Genomic DNA, 18,771 nt, shown 5'->3' with positions numbered 1-18,771 from the left:
ATCTCCTGGCTTACAGACATAGTAGTTCTCCTTGCTCTCATTGTGTTAACAGCAACCCAGGAATTAATCACCTACTGACTTCCTTTCCTATCTTTTGGTATAGTGGCATAAGGAACCATAAGTGACCAGGGCACAGTCTCAATGTCCAATTATCAGAACCACATGACGTTTGCAGATCTGCTCAAGAGTATGGATTAGGGTATGGCTGAGCAGAGTGAATATAGTAGATTCAGTCTAACTAGCCCCGTTCCCTAACCTTTTGGACTCCTTCAGTATACCTGGGAAGTGTGGCCATTTCAACTCCTTGACTAGGCCACTGTTGAGTGTAGGCTTCAATTAATCAACCTAGCACCACATGTTCTAGAGCGGGAGTTGGTAAACTTTGTCCTTTGGGCCAAATTTGGCAATTTCTTGTCCCCCATCTCTTGAGCTAAAAATGGTTTTTGTGTTTTTTAAGGGTTATGAAAAACAAAGAAACAAAAGTATGTAAGATTGTATGTGGCCCACAAAGCCTGAAATATTTGCTATCTGGCCCTTTGCAGCAAGAGAATATCAGGTGAGTCTACCCATGGCAATAAATATGGTCTGATCAAGCCTTGTATTCCATTTCCCATGGTCTGTTATGTTTAGAACCTGCTCTTATTCTCCATACTCCTGCCAGTGATTAGTGTAGAGGTTCTTTGCTCCTAGAACTGATCTCTTATTTCTCTGGGCTGGGTTGGGGTCTAAATCTTACATGCTTGAGGTAATTGGTATTTCCTTTTCAGGCACATGCCCCAGTTGCTGTAACCACAAGGTTTTTTACCCAGGAGAAAGCAGGTTGGGGGTGGGGTTTTTCTGCAGGCAAGAAATATTCAGGGGGATTTGGGAATTTGGAGTTCTCAGCTTCCTCTGTGTCTGCCCAAATACCCCGTAACTTTTTTATTTTTATTTTTTTAAAGATGACCGGTAAGGGGATCTTAATTCTTGACTTGGTGTTGTCAGCACCACGCTCTCCCAAGTGAGCCACGGGCTGACCCTAATGCCCCTTAACTTTGTCTTTAGTTCCTACTTGCTACCCACCTTGTCATAAAAATAGGAGCCCACCTGTAGTGGCCAGCAGGGTGAGAATCTGATAATAAATATTCTCATCTCATTCTGCTCCCATCCTCTGATATTCTGCTACTGCCTCCTGTTGGCCAAATTGAATCCAGCCACAAGCCAGAGTGCATGCACTTTGTAGGTCATCAAGTTGAAGTGTGGAGAATGGATCGATGAGAATCTGTATCCATTGTAGAAAATTAAGAAGTAAAAAAAAAAAGCACGAAAGAGGAGATAATGATATCAATCAGTCATGTTTCTTTGATAAATCTATTTTATACTTGTATGTGTATGTAATTTAAAATTTTCTTTTCTTTCTTTTTTTTTTTTTTTAGGGTTCTAGTGTTCACCTTTTTATTGAATGTTACAAAAGAGGTTTATTCAAAAAGACCAAAGCCCATGTCATCATCAGACTCCTCAGATTCTTCTTTCTTTGCTTCTACTTTCTTCTCCTCAACTGGAGCAGCAGCAGTGGAAGGGGTAGGACCTCCTGCTGGTGCAGGACCAGCTGCTGGAGCAGGTCCACCAGCCCCTACATTGCAGTTGAGGCTCCCAATTTTGACATTGGCCAAGGCCTTTGCAAATAAGCAAGGCCAAAAAGGTTCAACATTTACACTAGCTACTTTGATGAGGGCATTGAACTTATCCTCCGTGACGGTCACCTCATCTTCATGCAGAATGAGAGCCGAGTGGATGCAGGCGAGCTCAGAGACAGAGGCCATGTTGTGGGCTAGTGTAGGACTGGTGCTGCCGGGTTTGGTGCTAGTCACTGGATAAAATGAGGGCCTCACCTCAATGCAGCCTTACCTCCCTCTGAAGGACCAAGCACCCTAGTGGCAGCTGAGGAAAAAAAAACCCCAAAAAACTGTAATTTAAAATTTTCTAGTCACATTAAAAAATAAGGAACAACTGATGTTAATTTTAATAATATTTCACTTAATATAGGAAAAATACTACTTCAACATGTAATCAATATACAAATTATTAAAGAGATAGTTTACATTTATTTTTTCATACTAAGTCTTAGAAATCTGGTGTGTAGTTTTTTTTTTTTTTTTAAAGATGACTGGTAAGGGATGTTAACCCTTGACTTGGTGTTGTCAGCACCACGCCCTCTGAAGTGAGTTAACCGGCCATCCCTATATAGGCATCCGAACCTGTGGCCTTGTTGTAATCAGCACCACACTCTCCCAAGTGAGCCATAGGCCGGCTCTCTGGTGTGTGGTTTATGCTCACAGTATATCTCATTTTGGACTAGCCACATTTCAAGTGCTGAATAGCAACATGTGGCTCATGGATATCATATTGGACAGTGCAACTCTAAATCACTCTTTCTCACTCTGCAGAGATAGCCTTAGAAGACACTGTGCTGTTAGGTGGATGTTGACTCAGCTATGTAAGTTTGGTGGGGAGTGAATTTAAGCAAGTTGTGCCACAGGTGTTCTTCCCACATCCCTACCAAAGTAGCAATTGCAGCTTATCCTCCTTCCTTCCTCCTCCTTTTCCCTTTGCTCCCTTCTACCCCACTTCTTTTTCATGTGATTTTACATTTTTAATTTTTGGATAAGCTTCCAGGGCTAAAATATTTAAAAATTACCATCACTGCTTCAGATAAAGCAAGAAGGCCTGTCCATATTGGGCTTAGAGTTAAACTCCCCTTTCAGATTTTGGGTCAAGCATTCCTGTGGTATTTTTGGAGTTTTCAGGAAATAATGGTTAGGGGCTCTCCAACTCTAAGATGACATGATTCCATATGTAGTCAAATCTATCATTTGTAAATTGGCAAATAGTTATTGTTTGATAACTGGGGTAAAAAGATAATTTGGAACTTATCCTCTGATAGAGGACATATGTTATTTAAACAGATACTTTTTATATAACTTCTAAATCCTGTTGGAGGCATGATAATAAACATTTGTGCAATTAATAAGGTGCTGTTAGGAGCACAAAAAGAAGACACTATTAACCCGCACTAGAGGAGTTTGGTATTACTTTTCTAAGGAGATAACATTTACACACCTGGTATGGTGGTGTTTTTTTTTAAATATTGTATTTAGTGTGAAAAATGCATGTACTTGCTAGATGTTATTTCTGCTGTTTTGTGAAAATAATTTATTAGTAATTTATATCTAAAAACCAATCAGTGCCTTATTAAATTTAATACTCATAACTTCTGAAAAAGAGATTGCAACCCTTGTGGGATTCTTCAACCCTGCAAGCCTTCTAAAAATTTATTTTGGAAAATAATTTTTTGAGGTATATTTTACATGTAACATAATGCACAGATTAAGATTGTACAGTTTGATGAGTTTTGGCATATGTAAGCACCCATGGAACCACCATTCCAATCAAAGACATTTCCATCATCCCCATAAAGTTCCTTTGGAATCTATTCAGGCCTGTTCCTGACCCCAGTCCGGGTGATCAGTGTTGTGTTTTTGTCACCGTAGATTAGTTTTGCCTGTTGTAGAATCTCATATAAATGGAATTATACAGTATGTACTATTTTGTGTTTTATTTCTTTCACCTAATAGTTTTGAATTTCTTCCATATTGTTGCACAAACAACATGTTTATGTTTGGTCCCCTCCAGCTCCCCCAGTAGTAGTCCATTGTATGAGAATACAACAGTTTTGATTTGTTTATCTAATGATGGATGTGGGTTGCATCCATGTTTTGGCTATTATGTTTAGAACTAACATAAAGATTTTTGAACAGATCTTTTTGTGCTTATGTTTGTATTTTCTTGGGTAGATAATTAGGAGTGAAATTTCTGGGTCACAGGGTAGGTGTATGTTTAACTTTATTAGAAACTGCCAGACTTACAAAGTGTTTGTTCCATTTCACCCCACCAGCAATGTTATAAGACTTCCATATAGTTCCACATCTTCATAAATACTGGATATTGTCAGTTTTATTTATTTATTTATTTATTTATTATTTGGTGGCTGGCCGGTACATGGATTGAACCCTGGACCTTGGTGTTATGAGCACCATGCTGTAACCAACTGAGCTAACCAGCCAGCCAGTTTTTAAAAATATTTTAGCCATTTTGGTGGGTTTGTAGTGGTATTTCCTTCTATTTTTTATTTGTGTTTTCCTGATGACTAATGATGTGTCCCACGTTTTTTGTTGTTTTTTTTTTTTTTAGTTGAGAAAAAGTCTGCTGATTCTTTATTGCTTTACGGGGCGCGACACTCAGGATCTCTTGGTGAGACAGGTCCCCTTCCTTTTCATCACAGGCTTCTGGCTGCACAGGACTGCACTGGCTCTGTGGATGGTGGCCGTGTACAGATCAGGGCAGTACTTGTTCTTGTGAATCATGTGCCTGGTGCTCCAGAGGGTGGTCAGGGCATTCTTGTTGATGGTGGTACGTAGGATGTAGCTGGCTTTCTCTGGCCGGATCTCCGCTTCATAACTACCATGACACCTTTGCAGTTGTCGGCTTCCGGCTCTACGCCCACAGTCTTGCTGTGAATCAGCCCAGTGTAGTGGAAGGAGTTGCAGGCCTTCAGGTTGTTGGGCTCGGTGCTGTACATCTGCTAGCAGTTCCTCACGACTATTCGCTGTAGATGTGCAGAGCACTTTCTCGTGTCCATATTGGTCATTTGTAAGTCAGCTTTTGGAAGCATCTGTTCAAGTTCTTTGCCCATTTCTAAATTTGGTTGTTTATGTAAATGTTTCCATTTCTGGACTCTATATTCTATACATTGCTTTGTCTGTGTTTTCTCAAATAATACATTGTTTTAATTATTATGTCTTCCAACTTTGTCATTCTGCTTCAAAATTGGTTTTGTTATCTTAGGTCTTTTGCATTTTCACATAAATTTCAGAATCATTTTCTTCCAAAAAGCCTGCTGGAATTTAGATCAGAAGTATATTAAATCTGTAGGTCGGGGGGACATATAGTTTGAGGAAAATGGACAGCTTAAACAGTATTGAGTCTTCTAACATGTATATCTCTTCATTTGCTTAAGACTTCTTTAATTTCTCTTGGTAATGTTTCATAGTTTTTAGTGTATAGAGGTATTATATATTATTTACATTTAAGTATTTGATATTTTTGATGCTCCTGTAAATTGTGTTATTTCTTAAAATTTTGTTTTCCAGTTTTTTCTTGCTAGGCCGTAGAAATTCAGTTGATATTTGTATATTGGCCTTTACTCTGTGACCTTGGTGAATTCATGTATTGGATCTAATAGTATTTTGTGTAGATTCCTTAGTGTTTTCCACTTGAATACTCGTGTAATCTGTAAATAAATAATTTTTTCTTCTTGTTTTCCAATCTGTGTGCCTTTTATTTTTCTTTCTTGCCTTATTTCATTAGCTAGGACCTTGAGTACAGTGTTGAATAGAAGTGGGAAGAGAGAACATCTTTGCCTTTTCCTAAACTTAGAGAGAAAGCTTTCAATATTTGACTATTATGGTGTAAGTTGTAAATTTTTTTTGTTAAATGCCTTTTATAAGATTGAGGAATTTCATTAATGGGGTTAAGATAAACTAAGTTCTAGTTTTGTTTTTATTGTAGGACCCTTCAATTTGCTAATATATGTTTGTTCTTACCCTTTTAATGACTTAAGGAACATTCTAATCGGTGCATGACTGAATGAATGGATGCTACTGCCTCTGTCTGCTTTACTTCTTGTCTTTTGAGGTCTCAAGCAGAAGTGATATAACTCATTAAATACTTAATACAAATTCAAGGAGGGGGCTGTCAGTGGAGGACACACAGATACTTTTTTTCCTCCTGTGAAAATTCTGCTTCTTCCAAGTGCATCTTAAACTTTGCATTTCATAGGTGAAATGCACTGCCTTCTCTGTGTTCTGCCTAATTTAAGGATACAGAAATTGTAATTGGATGGTCTATTAATAGATGCCAAGTGTAAAGTTCTCAAAATGGATTATAGGCACAATTCCCTGTTGTTAGCAAAGCCCCCATTTTGTGTTCACAGAGAAACCTGTAAAAATAAAGAATAACCAGAACCTTGGGTTGATACTTAATTCCCTCCTTTGTAAGCTGTCCCACATGGGACAGTTGTTTTGTAGAGATTTTACTACTCAAGAATGAGAGACATAGGATTAAAAGGCTGGAAACAGCTGCTTACGATTAGTGCTGTTCTTGTTTCTATGGAATTTGGACTATTGTACAAGGGATCTTCAAAAAGTCCAGGGAACAATTCGTGTTATGTTTTAATTCAATTTTTCCATGAGCTTTTTGAAGTATCCTCGTATAACACAGACAGTTTGCTATAGAGCAGTGAGAGAACTCCTGATATGCTGTTGGGCATAGTGCCTGGAAATTAAAGTTAGCCTAAGTTGCTTTTGTCTTTTTTAAAAACTGATTTAACAAGAAAGAGAGGACTCAAATTACTAAAATAAGGAAGGAGAGATGGGGCATTACGAACAGAAATAAAAATGATAAGGGCATTCTATGAACAATGGTATGCTAACAATTTTGATAACCTAGATGAAATGGACAGATTACTACAAAGACACAAGCTACTGAAATTTACTCAAGAAGAAATAGAAAATTTGAATAGACCTATAACTAAAAAGAGATTAAAATAATAATAAAAATACACTCAAAAAGAAAAGCCCAGGCCTAGAGGCTTCACTGGTGAAGTCTACCAAACGTTTAAAGAAGAATTAACGCCAATCCTTCATAAACTTTCCAAAAAATGGAAGAGGAGGGAACACCTCTCAGCTCATTCTATTAGGCTAGTAGTATCCTGATATCAAAACTAGATAAAGGCATCACAAGAAAAGAAGACTATAGATCAGTATTCCTTATGAATATACACATAAAAAATCCTCAACTAGATACTTGCAGACTGAATGCAGCAACCTATAAAAAAGATTTTACACAATGACCAAGTCGGATTTATTCCATAGTGCAAAGTTGGTTCAACATATGAAAACCAGTCATATGACATGCTATGTAGAGAGAATAAAAGAAAAAACCCACATAATTACCTCAGTAGATGCAGGCAAACTATTTGACAAAACCCAAATGGTTTTATCGTAAAATCCTTTTATGATAAAATCACTCAACAAACTAGGAATAGAAGGGCATCTGTGAAAAACCCACATCTGACATCATACTTACTGGTGAAAGACTGTAAGTTCCCCTAAGATCAGCAACAAGGCAAGGATGTCTGCTGTTGCCACTGCTTTCAGCACTGTTCTAGCCAGGTCAGTGAGGCAAGGAAAAGAACTGAAAGGTATCCACATTGGAAAGGAACAAGTAAAGCTATGTATTTGTAGTTGACATGATCTTACATGTAGAAAATCCTGAGGAATCCACAAAAAAACTATTAGAACTAATTAAACAAATTCAGTAAGGTTACAGGATACAAAATCAGTGTACAAAAATTAGTTGTATTTCTGTACAGTATGGTGAACCATCCAAAAAGGAAATTAAGAAAACAATTCCATTTATAATAGCATCAAAAATAATAAAGTACTTAGGAATAAATTTAACAAAATAAGTGCATGGCTTTGCACATGGAAAATTATAAAACATTGTTTTAAAAAACTATGGGCCGAGCCCGTGGCGCACTCGGGAGAGTGCAGCGCTGGGAGTGCAGTGACACTCCCGCCGCGGGTTCAGATCCTACATAGGAATGGCCGGTGCACTCACTGGCTGAGTGCTGGTCACGAAAAAGACAAAAAAAAAAAAAAAAAAAAAAAAAAAACCTAAAGGTGACCTACATAAATGAAAAATTATCCATGTTCAAAGATTGGAAGACTTACTATTAAGATGGCACTATTTTTCACATAGATTTATAGATTCAGTGCAGTCTTTATCAAAATCCCAGCTGGCTTTTTTGTAGAAATTGACAAGCTTATCCTGAAATTCGCAGGAAAATACAAAGGACACTTAATAGTGAAAACAATCTTGAAAAAGAATAACAAAGCTCAGGGACTCACACTTCCTTATTTAAAAACTTACTAGAAAGCTACAGTAATAAAGACTGTGGTACTGGCATATGATCACATAGATCAGTGGAATATAATCGCGAGTTCAGAAGTAAACTCATACATTTACAGGCATTGATTTTCAAAGAGGGTGCCAAGACAATTCAATGGGTAAAGAATAGTCTTTTTTTTAACAAATGATGCTGGGATAACTGGATATCCATATGCAAAAGAATGAAGTTTTATCCCTACCTCACATCATATACAAAAATGAACTCAAAATGGATCAGAGATGTAAATGTAAGCTAAAACCGTTTAATTCATAGAAGAAAACAGTTGAAAATCTCCATGGCTTTTGATTAGGCAGTGGTTTCTTACATGACACCTAAATTACAAGCAACCAAAGAAAAAAATAGATTAATTAGACTTTATCATAATTAGAAACTTTTTTGCATCAAAGGACTCAAGAAAGTGAAAAGATAATCCACAGAATGGGGGAAAGTATTTGTAAACCTAATCTGATAGTAATCCAATATCCAAATAAAAAACTGATGCAACTCAATAATAAAATGAAAAATGATCCAATTTAAAAAATAGGAAAGGATTTGTATGGACATTTCTTCAAAGGAGATATAATAATGGCCAATAAGCACATGAAAAAGATGCTCAACAACATTAACAATTAGGGAAATGCAAATCAAAACTATACTGAGATACCATTGTATACCCACAAGGATGATGAAAATAAAAAAGATGATAACATGCTAATAAGGATGTGAAAAAATTGGAACCCTCATATAAGACTATAAGATGGGGCAGCTGGTTTGGAAAACAATCCCTCAAAAAATTAAACATGGAGTTACCATATGGCCCAGAAATTCTACTCCTAGGTATGTACCCAAGAGACTTGAAAACATGTTCACACAAAAACACATACAGGATTGTCCATAGCAGCATGATTCATGATCCCCCAAAAGTAGAAACAGTTCATCAAATGTTCCATCAACTGATGGATAGATAAACAAAATGTGGTATATCTGTACAAGGAAATAGTATTGAGCTGTAAAAAGTAATGTAGTACTGATACACACTACAACATATTTGAACCTCGAAAACATTAAGTTAAATAAGCCAGTCACAAAATGCCACATGTTGTATGATTCCATTTATGTGAAATGTCCAGAATAGCTGAATTTATAGAGACAAAAGATTAGTCATTGCCAGGAGCTGAGGGCAGGGGGGAATGACTGCTAATGGTTATGGAGTTTGTTTTTGGGGTGATGAAAATATTCTGGAATTAGATAGTGGTGATTGTTGCACAATTCTGAGAATATACTAAAAACCATTAAATTGTACAGTATAAAGAGGTGAATTTTATGGTATAGGAATTATATCTCAGTTATAAAATGGTTTTTAAAAATTACTTTAAACTTAAAACATATTGGATATTGAATATTCTAAATATCTTAATGGTTAAAATGTGAGTACATTTTATTATAAAGCACTATGGGAAATTGTGTGTATTAAATTCTTGGATATTTTCTAACATGTATCTTGTAATTATCTTTCAGTAGTAAAATATAAATGTTATTTTGGGTTTTCTGTAGTTGTCATTTTTTGTAAAGTTCAGTTATTGTTTTTTGGCCCCAACATTGATTTCATTATTATATTAATAAGCTAGCTCTGCGTTGTAGGGAAAGTCTTGTCACTTTGTCATCAGTTTAGATAATGCATTTCAGTCCTTGATTGATGATTTTATCTAATAGAAAGAACAGTTATTAAGTTGTATAGTGCTAGATTAGTGATGATTTAGCATGTCGGGCAAACTGAAATCAAGTGGTCCTTAGTATACCTGAACAGGCTATTGACAATTACTATAGATATAAATATCAATTTACTTCTTTTCTAAGGTAAGTCCCAAATCATTTGTTGCATTAAAATATTTAGAAATTGAAAAGAAAAGAAGTAAAGTGAACTTATTAATCGTTTTTAAAATTAGAATTCTTAGTGCTGAAGTAATAAAGGAAATTAAATGAGCTTTCTCTACTTTTTTCTTATTGTACCTGTGAGGCTTAATCGTTGGTAAGTTTGGAGCTCCCTACCTCACCCCCCAGCCAAAAAGTGAACTGTAATATGTATTAGTCAGCTATTGCTACATAAGATACTTTACTGGAACTCAATAGCTTAAAACATCAGTTAATTAATTATTCTTGCTTATACATCTGTGGAGCAGCCGTGGCTTAGGTGATTTTAAGTTAGGCTTGGCTGGGCCTCTAAGTTTAAACTGTGGGTGTAGGCGGGCTTTACTTCTCACAGTGGGTTGGGCTTTTCCCCTCATTTGGAGATTGGCTCAGTTCTACTCCTTGGGTTTATTCTGTGACGTAGGCTGAAGGGGCATCAATGACCTGGTGAAACCTCTTCTCATGGTGATGGCAGAAGTACAAGACGGCAAGCCCAAATGCACAAAGACATATTAACATTCTGTTTGCATGATTTTATCTAACATCCCATTGACCAAAGCAAGTCAGGTGGCCAAAGCTTACAGAGTCAGAAAAGTATACTCTGGCCACCATGAAGCCAAAATAAGGTTTGTGGCCAAGCCCAGCATCAATTGGGAAGAAAAGTATACCTATTCCATGGAGGTGGGGGTTGGGGTAGGAGATAGTGATTATCTTTGGGGAAAACCCAAATGTATTATATGCTATAAGTTTGAGATGGTAACCATATTGCAGTTGTGTAATGTTTTGCATAAAATAGTGAAAAATCATCACTAGGCCATTGTTTATTTAGTCTAGCTTGGTTTAGGTTGTTTTAGTATATCAGTTAATAGACAGTACTGTTTTTTATTCTTATTTTTTGATAGATTTACTTTACCTATGGAATTATTATTATTTTTTTAAGGTTAATTCCCAAACATACAAGGAGTAATTAGAAGCGTCATTCATTAGAAGCATCATCAGTCAACTTAAAGAAAAAGGTGATATATGATTTCCATTTCATTAAGGTAAGCAGCTTTTACTTTTATAATTTAGCATCTTCCAAGATGATGAGTCATTGTGCCAGTATTCTTTATATTTGCAGGGAAATATAACTTAACATTTTTAATTTTTTGTCCAGATGTATGTTTACATAATGATACCTTTAAATGTGTATATTGTGAAAAGTAAGCTTTTCTCATGCTTTTGACGCTTTGTCCCATAGTTTTCTTTCCTAGAAATCATCATTGTTACTAGTTTCTTATGTTTCCTTTCAGACCTATTTTGTGCGAAAATAAGCATATATATCTGTATATTTTTTTCCTTCCACTATCTCCCTTCTTTTTACAAAAAGGGAAGCGTGATGTACACCCTGTTCTGCATCTTGCTTTTTTGGTTTAATAATTTTTCTTGGCCATAGGTTTAAATCAGTTATACCTCTATTTGCTGGACAGCCTTATTAATGTATAATTTATATACAATAAACTACACCCTCTTTAAATTACAATTTGGTGGGTTTTGACAGATTTTAACACTCATGGAATCATTACCACAATCAAGATGCAGAACATTTCCATCAACCCCAAAAGTTCTTCTCTCTCCACTCCTGACCCTAGACAATGACTGATTTCTTTTCTGTCGATTAGTTTGCCTTTTCTAGAATTTCATAAAAAGTGGATTCATATAGTTAGTATGTACTCTTTTGTGTCTAGCTTTTTTCACTCAGCATAATTATTGTCAGGTTCATTCATACTGTTACATGTATTAGTAGTTTGTTCCTTGTGATTGCCAAGTAATTTTTGACACACCACATTTTGTTTATCTGTAACCCAACTTCTGGGTTGTTTTCAGATTTTGGTTATTGTGCATAAAGCTCCCTTGAAGATTTTGATCAAGTCTTTTTGTTTTTTTGTGGCAGCTGGCTGGTATGAACAAGTATTTATGTGAACATACGTGGAATGTCTAGGATTCCTGCATTAGAAAACTTTGTCTACCTCAGAGTCTCAAAGATTTTCACCTTTGTTTTCTTTTAGAAGTTACAGTTTTACATTTAGGTCTGTGATCAGTCTCAAATTGTTTTTGTGGGTGTGTGAGGTAAGAATTGATTTTGTTGTTGTTGTTCTATTTGGATATGCAGTAGTTCAAGCACCATTCTTGGAAAGACTTTCTTTTCCGTTGACTTCTTTTTTTTTTTTTTTTTTTTTTTTTTTTTAAGATGACCGGTAAGGGGATCTTAACCCTTGGCTTGGTGTTGTCAGCACCATGCTCAGCGAGTGATGCTGAGCAAACCAGCCATCCCTATATAGGATCGAACCCATGGCCTTGGTGTTATCAGCAGCACCACACTCTCCTGAGTGAGTCACAGGCCGGCCCTTTTTCCAGTTGACTTCTTTGGCACTTTTGTTGAAAATTAATTGACCGTAAATGTGTTTGTCTATTTCTGGATTCTCTGTTGTATTCCATTGATCTATGTGGCCTTTTGTTAACATTACAGTGTATTGATTATTGCAGCTTTATACTGAGTCTTGAAATCAAATAGTGTCAGTATTTCACCTTTGCTCTTTTTAAAAAAAATGCTTTGGGTATTGTATATGGTTTGCATTTCCCTATAAATTTTATAATCAGGCTGTCAGTTTCTGTGTAAAAAGTCCATGGAAATTTTGCCTGGAATTGAGTTGGATTCAGCTCAACTCTGACACGATTGCATGGTATTCTGTTGTATGATAGTGATAGTTGTTTGTTGACAGGTATTCAGTCTTTGTTGATACAGTGTTGCAGTGAATTTTGTAGTTACATGTGTCTTTCTGTACCTTTGCAGGTATAAATGTAAAGTCCTGGAAATAGGATTGTTTGAAATTTAGCATTTATAACATTGGTAGGTTTTTTGAAATTGTCCTACATAGATATTGAATCACCTGCAATAATATCAGAGTACCTGACACAAACCTTTGCCAAGACTGTTAAACTTCTTGATCTTTGGCTGGTCTGATAGGTGGAAAGTGGTTATTTTGTTTTGGTTCTAATTTATATTATTCTATTGTTATCACACCAGCCACTAACGTGTTTTTTTCTGTGAATGTGTTATGGTGGTATGCTTTTGATATTTATTGCTAGTATTTTTTCTGCAGTTTTATGCTTCAAATTTGGCTTTTGAATTTTGTGACAGGGCTTTAAAGGCCTTTTCCACTCTGAAAATAAATATTAAAATTACCCCACACTTTAATCAGTTTTTTTATGTTTTTATTTTTAAAGGTTAAATTTTTTTCTGGACATTAATCATGTAAAATAGGTTAGTCAGATGGTTGCCCAGTCATCCTAACATCAATTGTTGAGTAGTTTTTTCTTCATTATTTTGAAACTAATGAAATTAATACCACCTTTATATGTACTAATTCCCCTCATGCATTAGGGCCTGTTGTTGGAGCCTCTGCTCTTTTCCATTAATCTCTGTCAATTGATGAGGGGGAACTAAATTGTTCCAGGTAAGCGCATTTTAATATCAGCAAGTACAAATCTACCCTATTACTTTTTAATTCAATTTATATGTGTGTGTGCCTGTGCACATGTGTATGTTACTATAAATGTGGTTTTTCCTTTTATTATGTAAAGTTCATTGTATAGTTAAAGTTTTACTTGTTGAATTTAAAGATTTTTTATCTTACTCCAGAAAACATGATACTTGCACACTCCAAAAGTTAATATACTAAGAAAGATATATTTTAAGATATCCTTAGTCCTTCAAATGCCAGCTCATTTCTTTTGGGCTATATAAGTATATAAGTATTATTAATAGCAGTTCTTTTTTAAAGTTCTTTTTAATTATCTAATTTATTTATACTTATATTTATTCATATAAGCTTCAGTAAGGAAACATGTACAGTCTTTCTTGGGTTTTTTTTGTTGTTGTTCTTGGCCTCTGAACTCATTCTTTTCCTGTCTTTGAAGACTGAGATTCTTTTTTTTTTTTTTTTTAAAAGACTTGTCAAGTATGGGAGTGAGAACAGGGGAAAGAGTAGAATAAGGAGTTTGGTCTGTAACTGACTGAAAAATCAGTTGAGATAACTTACTACCTTCAGACCAGCCCCTGATTCATTTTAACACACTTATTTTGTGGTGCATATTCTCTAGTAACTCTCAGAGGAAGATGTGTGGGAAGGTAAATTTGTTGACACCCTAGATATCTGAAAATATCTTTATTCTAGACTCACACATAATTGTTTGGGCATTGAATTCTACTTTGGACATAATTTTCCTTCAACATTTTGAAAGATTTTTCACATCATCTTGGTTCTAGTATTGCTATTGAAAAGTTTGTTGTAATTCTGATTCTTTAATCATCTGTATGTAGTTGGGGTTTTTTTTCCTCTAGAAGTTTGAGGGGTTATCTTTTTATCCTCATGATATGCTTCTTAAGTTCTTAGATACTCTTGGCACTTTTAATTTGGAAACTCACGTCTTCCAGTTCTAGGAAATGTTCTTGAATTCTTGATTTTTTTTCAGTGTCTTTTCTCTGTTTTCTATAATCCCCATTACTGACTTGTTGGACCTCTGTGGATAGTTCTCAAATTTTCTTATCTTTTTTTTTTTTCCTCTTTGCTGTCTCAGTTTTTTTGATATACTTTATAGGAGATTTCCTTATCTTTATCTTCTAGTGCTTCTATTGACGTTTTCATTTTTTCTATAATATTTTTAATTTTCAAGAGTTCTTTATAACAAGGTCCCTGTTGAGAAGTGAGTTTTTAAGAATCTACAACTGTTTATGGAGAACAAGCAGCCTGAGGATATCTTTTTGATAGACTCAATACTGGTTTTCTAAATAAGCATCTTCAGGATCTCGGCGAGGGCTTGACAGCCAAGGTATTCCGTACATGCGATGCCTCCACCATGCTACATCAGTGGATAAAAGAACTCACAGCCCCAGTGAGAACGTGCCAACGAAGATTCTTATGACTGTGCCAGTCAAGCTGTTGCAGTTCTTTGTAACCATCAGAGGGCACCACCAAAAACTTTTGAGAAAACAATGATGAACTTGCAATCTAAGATTGACACCAAGAAGGAACAGCTAGCAGATGTGCAGAGAGACCTGAAAAATGCTAAGGCTGATGGGAAGGTCATGAAGGATGCAAAGACCAAGAAGGTAGTAGAGTCAAAGAAGAAGGCTGTGCAGTGACTGAGGAGTAGTTGATAAAGCTGGAAGTTCAGGCCACAGACCAAATAAACAAATTGCTTTGGGAAACCTCCAAACTCAGTTATCTGGACTCAAGGATCACAGTGGCTTGGTGCAAGAAGTCGGGGGATCTCGACTGAGAAAATTTGCAACAAAACCCAGCTGGAGAAATTTGTCTGGGCCATTGACATGGCCATCGAGTACTACGAGTTTTAGCCAGTCTCAAGGGGCAGGGTTCTATGAATAGGAACAGTGTGGTTTGGACAGGATGGATAAACTGAGCCTCGCTTGCCCTGACGTTTGCGGGAGAGAAGCAGCAAGTCTTAGCAAACTAACATCTTTGTGAAAAGATAAACCTGGAATTATAAGGAAGAGCTGAGCCAGTTGTCTTGTAGACAGCTTATTTAAAAAAATTTCAGATAACAAAATTCTAGCTGTATGGTTTGTTTTGAATTTTTTTATTTTCAGGAGGGCAAATGGATGGGAATTTGTCAGCATTCTGCCAGGCAAATTCACTGTTTCACTGAAGCGTTTGGATTCTCTTAGCTACTGTATGCAAAGTCTGATTACAATGGTGTGTTTTTTTTTTTTTTTGGTCATTTTTTCGTGACCGGCACTCAGCCAGTGAGTGCACCGGTCATTCCTATATAGGTTCCGAACCCGCGGCGGGAGCGTCGCCGCGCTCCCAGCGCAGCACTCTACCGAGTGCGCCACGGGCTCGGCCCACAATGGTGTGTTTTAACAGTTAGGGTTTTACAATAACTCCTATATTTAATAGAAACGAATTCCTAAACTCCCTCCCCTCGCCTCCATTTCAGAAATTAAAAATTAAGTAGAACAAAAACCTATCGTATCTGTTAGAGTTGTCACTGTCTGTTGTCATGGGAATCAGTTTTCATTAAGCTTGAAGCAGTTGTGACATTGGCAGAGTTTTGGTTCAGACACCTGTTCACAGAAAAGCATGATGGTTAACTATTTCCTGACTTGAGTGTTCCTTTTTAAATGTGAATTTTTATTTCTTTTTAATTATTTAAAAATATTTAAATCTTTTTCTTGATCTTAAAGATGGTGCAGATTGGGGTTGGGGAGGGATGAAGGGCGAGTGAGTCTAAGGATAATGAAATAACCAGTGACTAAAACTATTTTCCCATCATCCTTTGTTCTGAGCATTCTCTTTACCCTTTAAGATATATGTATTTTTCTTTTTGAACTCCAGTCTTTCACGCAAAAGATTTTATTCTATAAAAAGTTCCACAGGTCAAAAAATTTAGAGGAAATTGAACATTTGGTCCAAAAAAATGGAAAATAATCAAGATGTTAAGGCTTTTATTTTTTCTTTTGTAAATTGTGTGAAAAAATGGGGGAAAAACACATAAAAAGCAGAATTTTAATGTGAAGACATTTTTTGCTGTAATCATTAGTTTTAGAGACATTGTTAGTTTAGCATGTGTGCAGAGTCCATTTCCCACATCTTTCCTCAAGTGTCTTCTATTTTTATCATGAATTCCTTTTTAATCAACTATAGATTATTTAAAAGAAATTCCTACAACTTAATGGAAAACCAAACCAAACCATCTTTTTTTTTAAAAAAATATTTTATTTTATTTATTGAATGAAAATTGATTATACATATTTTTGGGGTTGAACATTGACATTTGTTGATTAAATCAATATTACTAGCATATATATCGTTACAAATCATAATTATTCTTTATTCCCCCTGTCCAACCTCTCCCCTTCCCCCCTCTAATTGCCCTAGATTTCTTCTCTCCTTCTTAAAGAATAATGGTTACTGTATTAACTTGTTGCCTAGATGATCTGTCCAATGCTGAGAGATGTGATCAGGTCCCCCAGTATTATCATAGAGCAGATAGATGCTTCTTCTGTTACTCTGAAATGGGTTTTGTGGAAAGAGACATCCTCTTCTTTTCTTTGTCTCTGCTGGTGACTCTTCTTGTGTGAATGCCCTCCAGTGGTTGACGGACCATCTGTGTGGTGGCTTCTAGCCGCTTTTGCAGCAGCCATGGTTATTGTGGTGGCTGTGGTAGGCCACTCACGTGGAGGTGATGTTTTTGACATACTCCTTGGCCCTGGCGGTATGCCTGGTTGTGGGGTGTGTTTGGTCCCCTTCTCCATGCCTCTGGTCCCTGGGCAGGCCCCAAGGCGCTGGCGCCATGTGCCTGGTTCTGGGAGAGGGGTCCACAAACCATCTTTTTAGTACTGTGAATGTTCTTGTGTATTTGTTTCATAGATGAATTAGTTCTTTTTCTCTGCATAGTTTGTTTCTTCAAAGCTCCTTTTTTTCTGTTTTTTTTTTCCCCCATGTTCAATAGGTTTTCCTCGTGTTTGTGGTGATTCTTGTTTAACTGTTCATGGTTAAAAGTGGAAGTTGTGGGTGTTTGGGTGGTGGGTAGGCTGATAGACTCCTGACTTGTAGGGTGTGTACGTCTGTGTGTCTGTGTCCTACTGAGTGTAGACCCTGTCAGTATTTCTAGGTCTTTTCTCTAAGGCTTGTCAAATTCAGTACAAAACAATCTTTCAGTTTCCTTCCTAGAAGATACAGGCTTAGCTGCTATCCTCCAGGAGCCTTTGAGTAGGCAAAAAGGTCTTTGGGTAGAGGGAGTGGGTTTCAGCAATCAGTATGTATACTCCTATATATTCCTTCTGTTAGTGTGATACCTTTACCCTCTACTGTTCGTATTGAGCCTCTAGGACAAAGGCTTTTGTTTCACCCCTTCAAGGACTTAATCCAGTCTTCAGAGGGTGATGCAGGGCTAGTAATTGGAATGGCAATCTGGAGTCTTATCTTCTTTTTTGAGTCCCATTTTTATCCTCATCTGCTGTGGAATCTTAGGGGATTCTGTGGTGTAAATACAGCTGCTTCTCAGCTTTCCCCATTCCTAGCTTAGGATTCAGGTTTTCTTGAGTCTGCTAGGTCAGTTATTTGTTTTTTGTAGCTTCCATATTTTAAAATTTTTATGATCTGCTCTCTTGTTCTTTATCCTTGATGTTTACAGTTTTGTCTTGTTTTGTTTTAATCTAGTACTTTTTTTTTTTTTTTAATAGGTTTTGGATCGGAATAGAGGTAAATGTGTTTAAATCTGCCTTCTTTAACTGTGTGTTAGTCTTTTTCTATGTATATAGCTATCTGCGTGCACTGTTTTTCCTCAAAATTGGATTTTACTTTACCAATTTAACCCATAAGCTTATATTATAATTTTTTTTTTTTGTAGTTTGAAACTATTTTCTATAACATAAAATGGATGTATGCTATTCCATTGGATGCACGTACCATAGACTACTTCAAGTTTGAAATATTAAAACTAAGTGCTGAGTGTAAAGTGAGCTTAGAATAAATAAGACTAATGGTAGGACAGGGTAAAATTATGGAGTGTCATATTTGATGAAAGCTGAATGGATGATTACTTCCATCCTTTGTCCTTTTAAACATTTAAAAAATATGTTTTTTTTTAGGTGTTGTGCGATGTCTTAAGAGCATATTAAAGGAATGGTTTTATCAAATTTCTATGAGTTATGGTGGCTGAAACATCAACTCTGTCTTGTGGGAAAAGAACTGTAAGTAAGACTCAAGGAATAAACTCATTTTCAACTCTTCTAAGCTTATATAAGA

General features: G+C 36.2%; 2 protein-coding genes across 11 annotated transcripts in view; one reads left to right on the top strand and one right to left on the bottom strand.

Moving 5' to 3' along the window:
• ESCO1 (establishment of sister chromatid cohesion N-acetyltransferase 1) overlaps nucleotides 1–18,771 on the top strand; it is a 70,938-nt gene that overhangs the window by 17,865 nt on the left and 34,302 nt on the right. For 7 of the 10 annotated variants that reach the window (XR_010021506.1, XM_063077148.1, XM_063077141.1 and 4 more), the window contains 3 exons: nucleotides 10,899–11,001; nucleotides 18,207–18,225; nucleotides 18,615–18,716. The gene's annotated coding sequence lies outside the window, so the exon portion shown is untranslated. Of the gene's footprint in view, nucleotides 1–4,230; nucleotides 4,291–10,898; nucleotides 11,002–13,395; nucleotides 13,456–18,206; nucleotides 18,226–18,614; nucleotides 18,717–18,771 lie in introns of those variants that run through there. The other 3 variants (XM_063077145.1, XM_063077142.1, XM_063077147.1) reach the window with 2 other exon arrangements.
• Nucleotides 1,408–1,802, bottom strand: LOC134361926 (large ribosomal subunit protein P1-like). The gene is made up of 2 exons (XM_063077149.1): nucleotides 1,704–1,802; nucleotides 1,408–1,655 (listed from the first exon to the last, which is right to left on the bottom strand). The coding sequence occupies exons 1-2, from the start codon at nucleotides 1,800–1,802 to the stop codon at nucleotides 1,458–1,460; spliced, it is 297 nt and encodes a 98-aa protein (XP_062933219.1). The 3' UTR covers nucleotides 1,408–1,457.

Source organism: Cynocephalus volans, chromosome 13 (assembly GCF_027409185.1).
Source record: "Cynocephalus volans isolate mCynVol1 chromosome 13, mCynVol1.pri, whole genome shotgun sequence".
NCBI lineage: Eukaryota > Metazoa > Chordata > Mammalia > Dermoptera > Cynocephalidae > Cynocephalus > Cynocephalus volans.
Note: the sequence above shows the minus strand (reverse complement) of the source record. Positions and strands in the feature narration are given on the sequence as shown.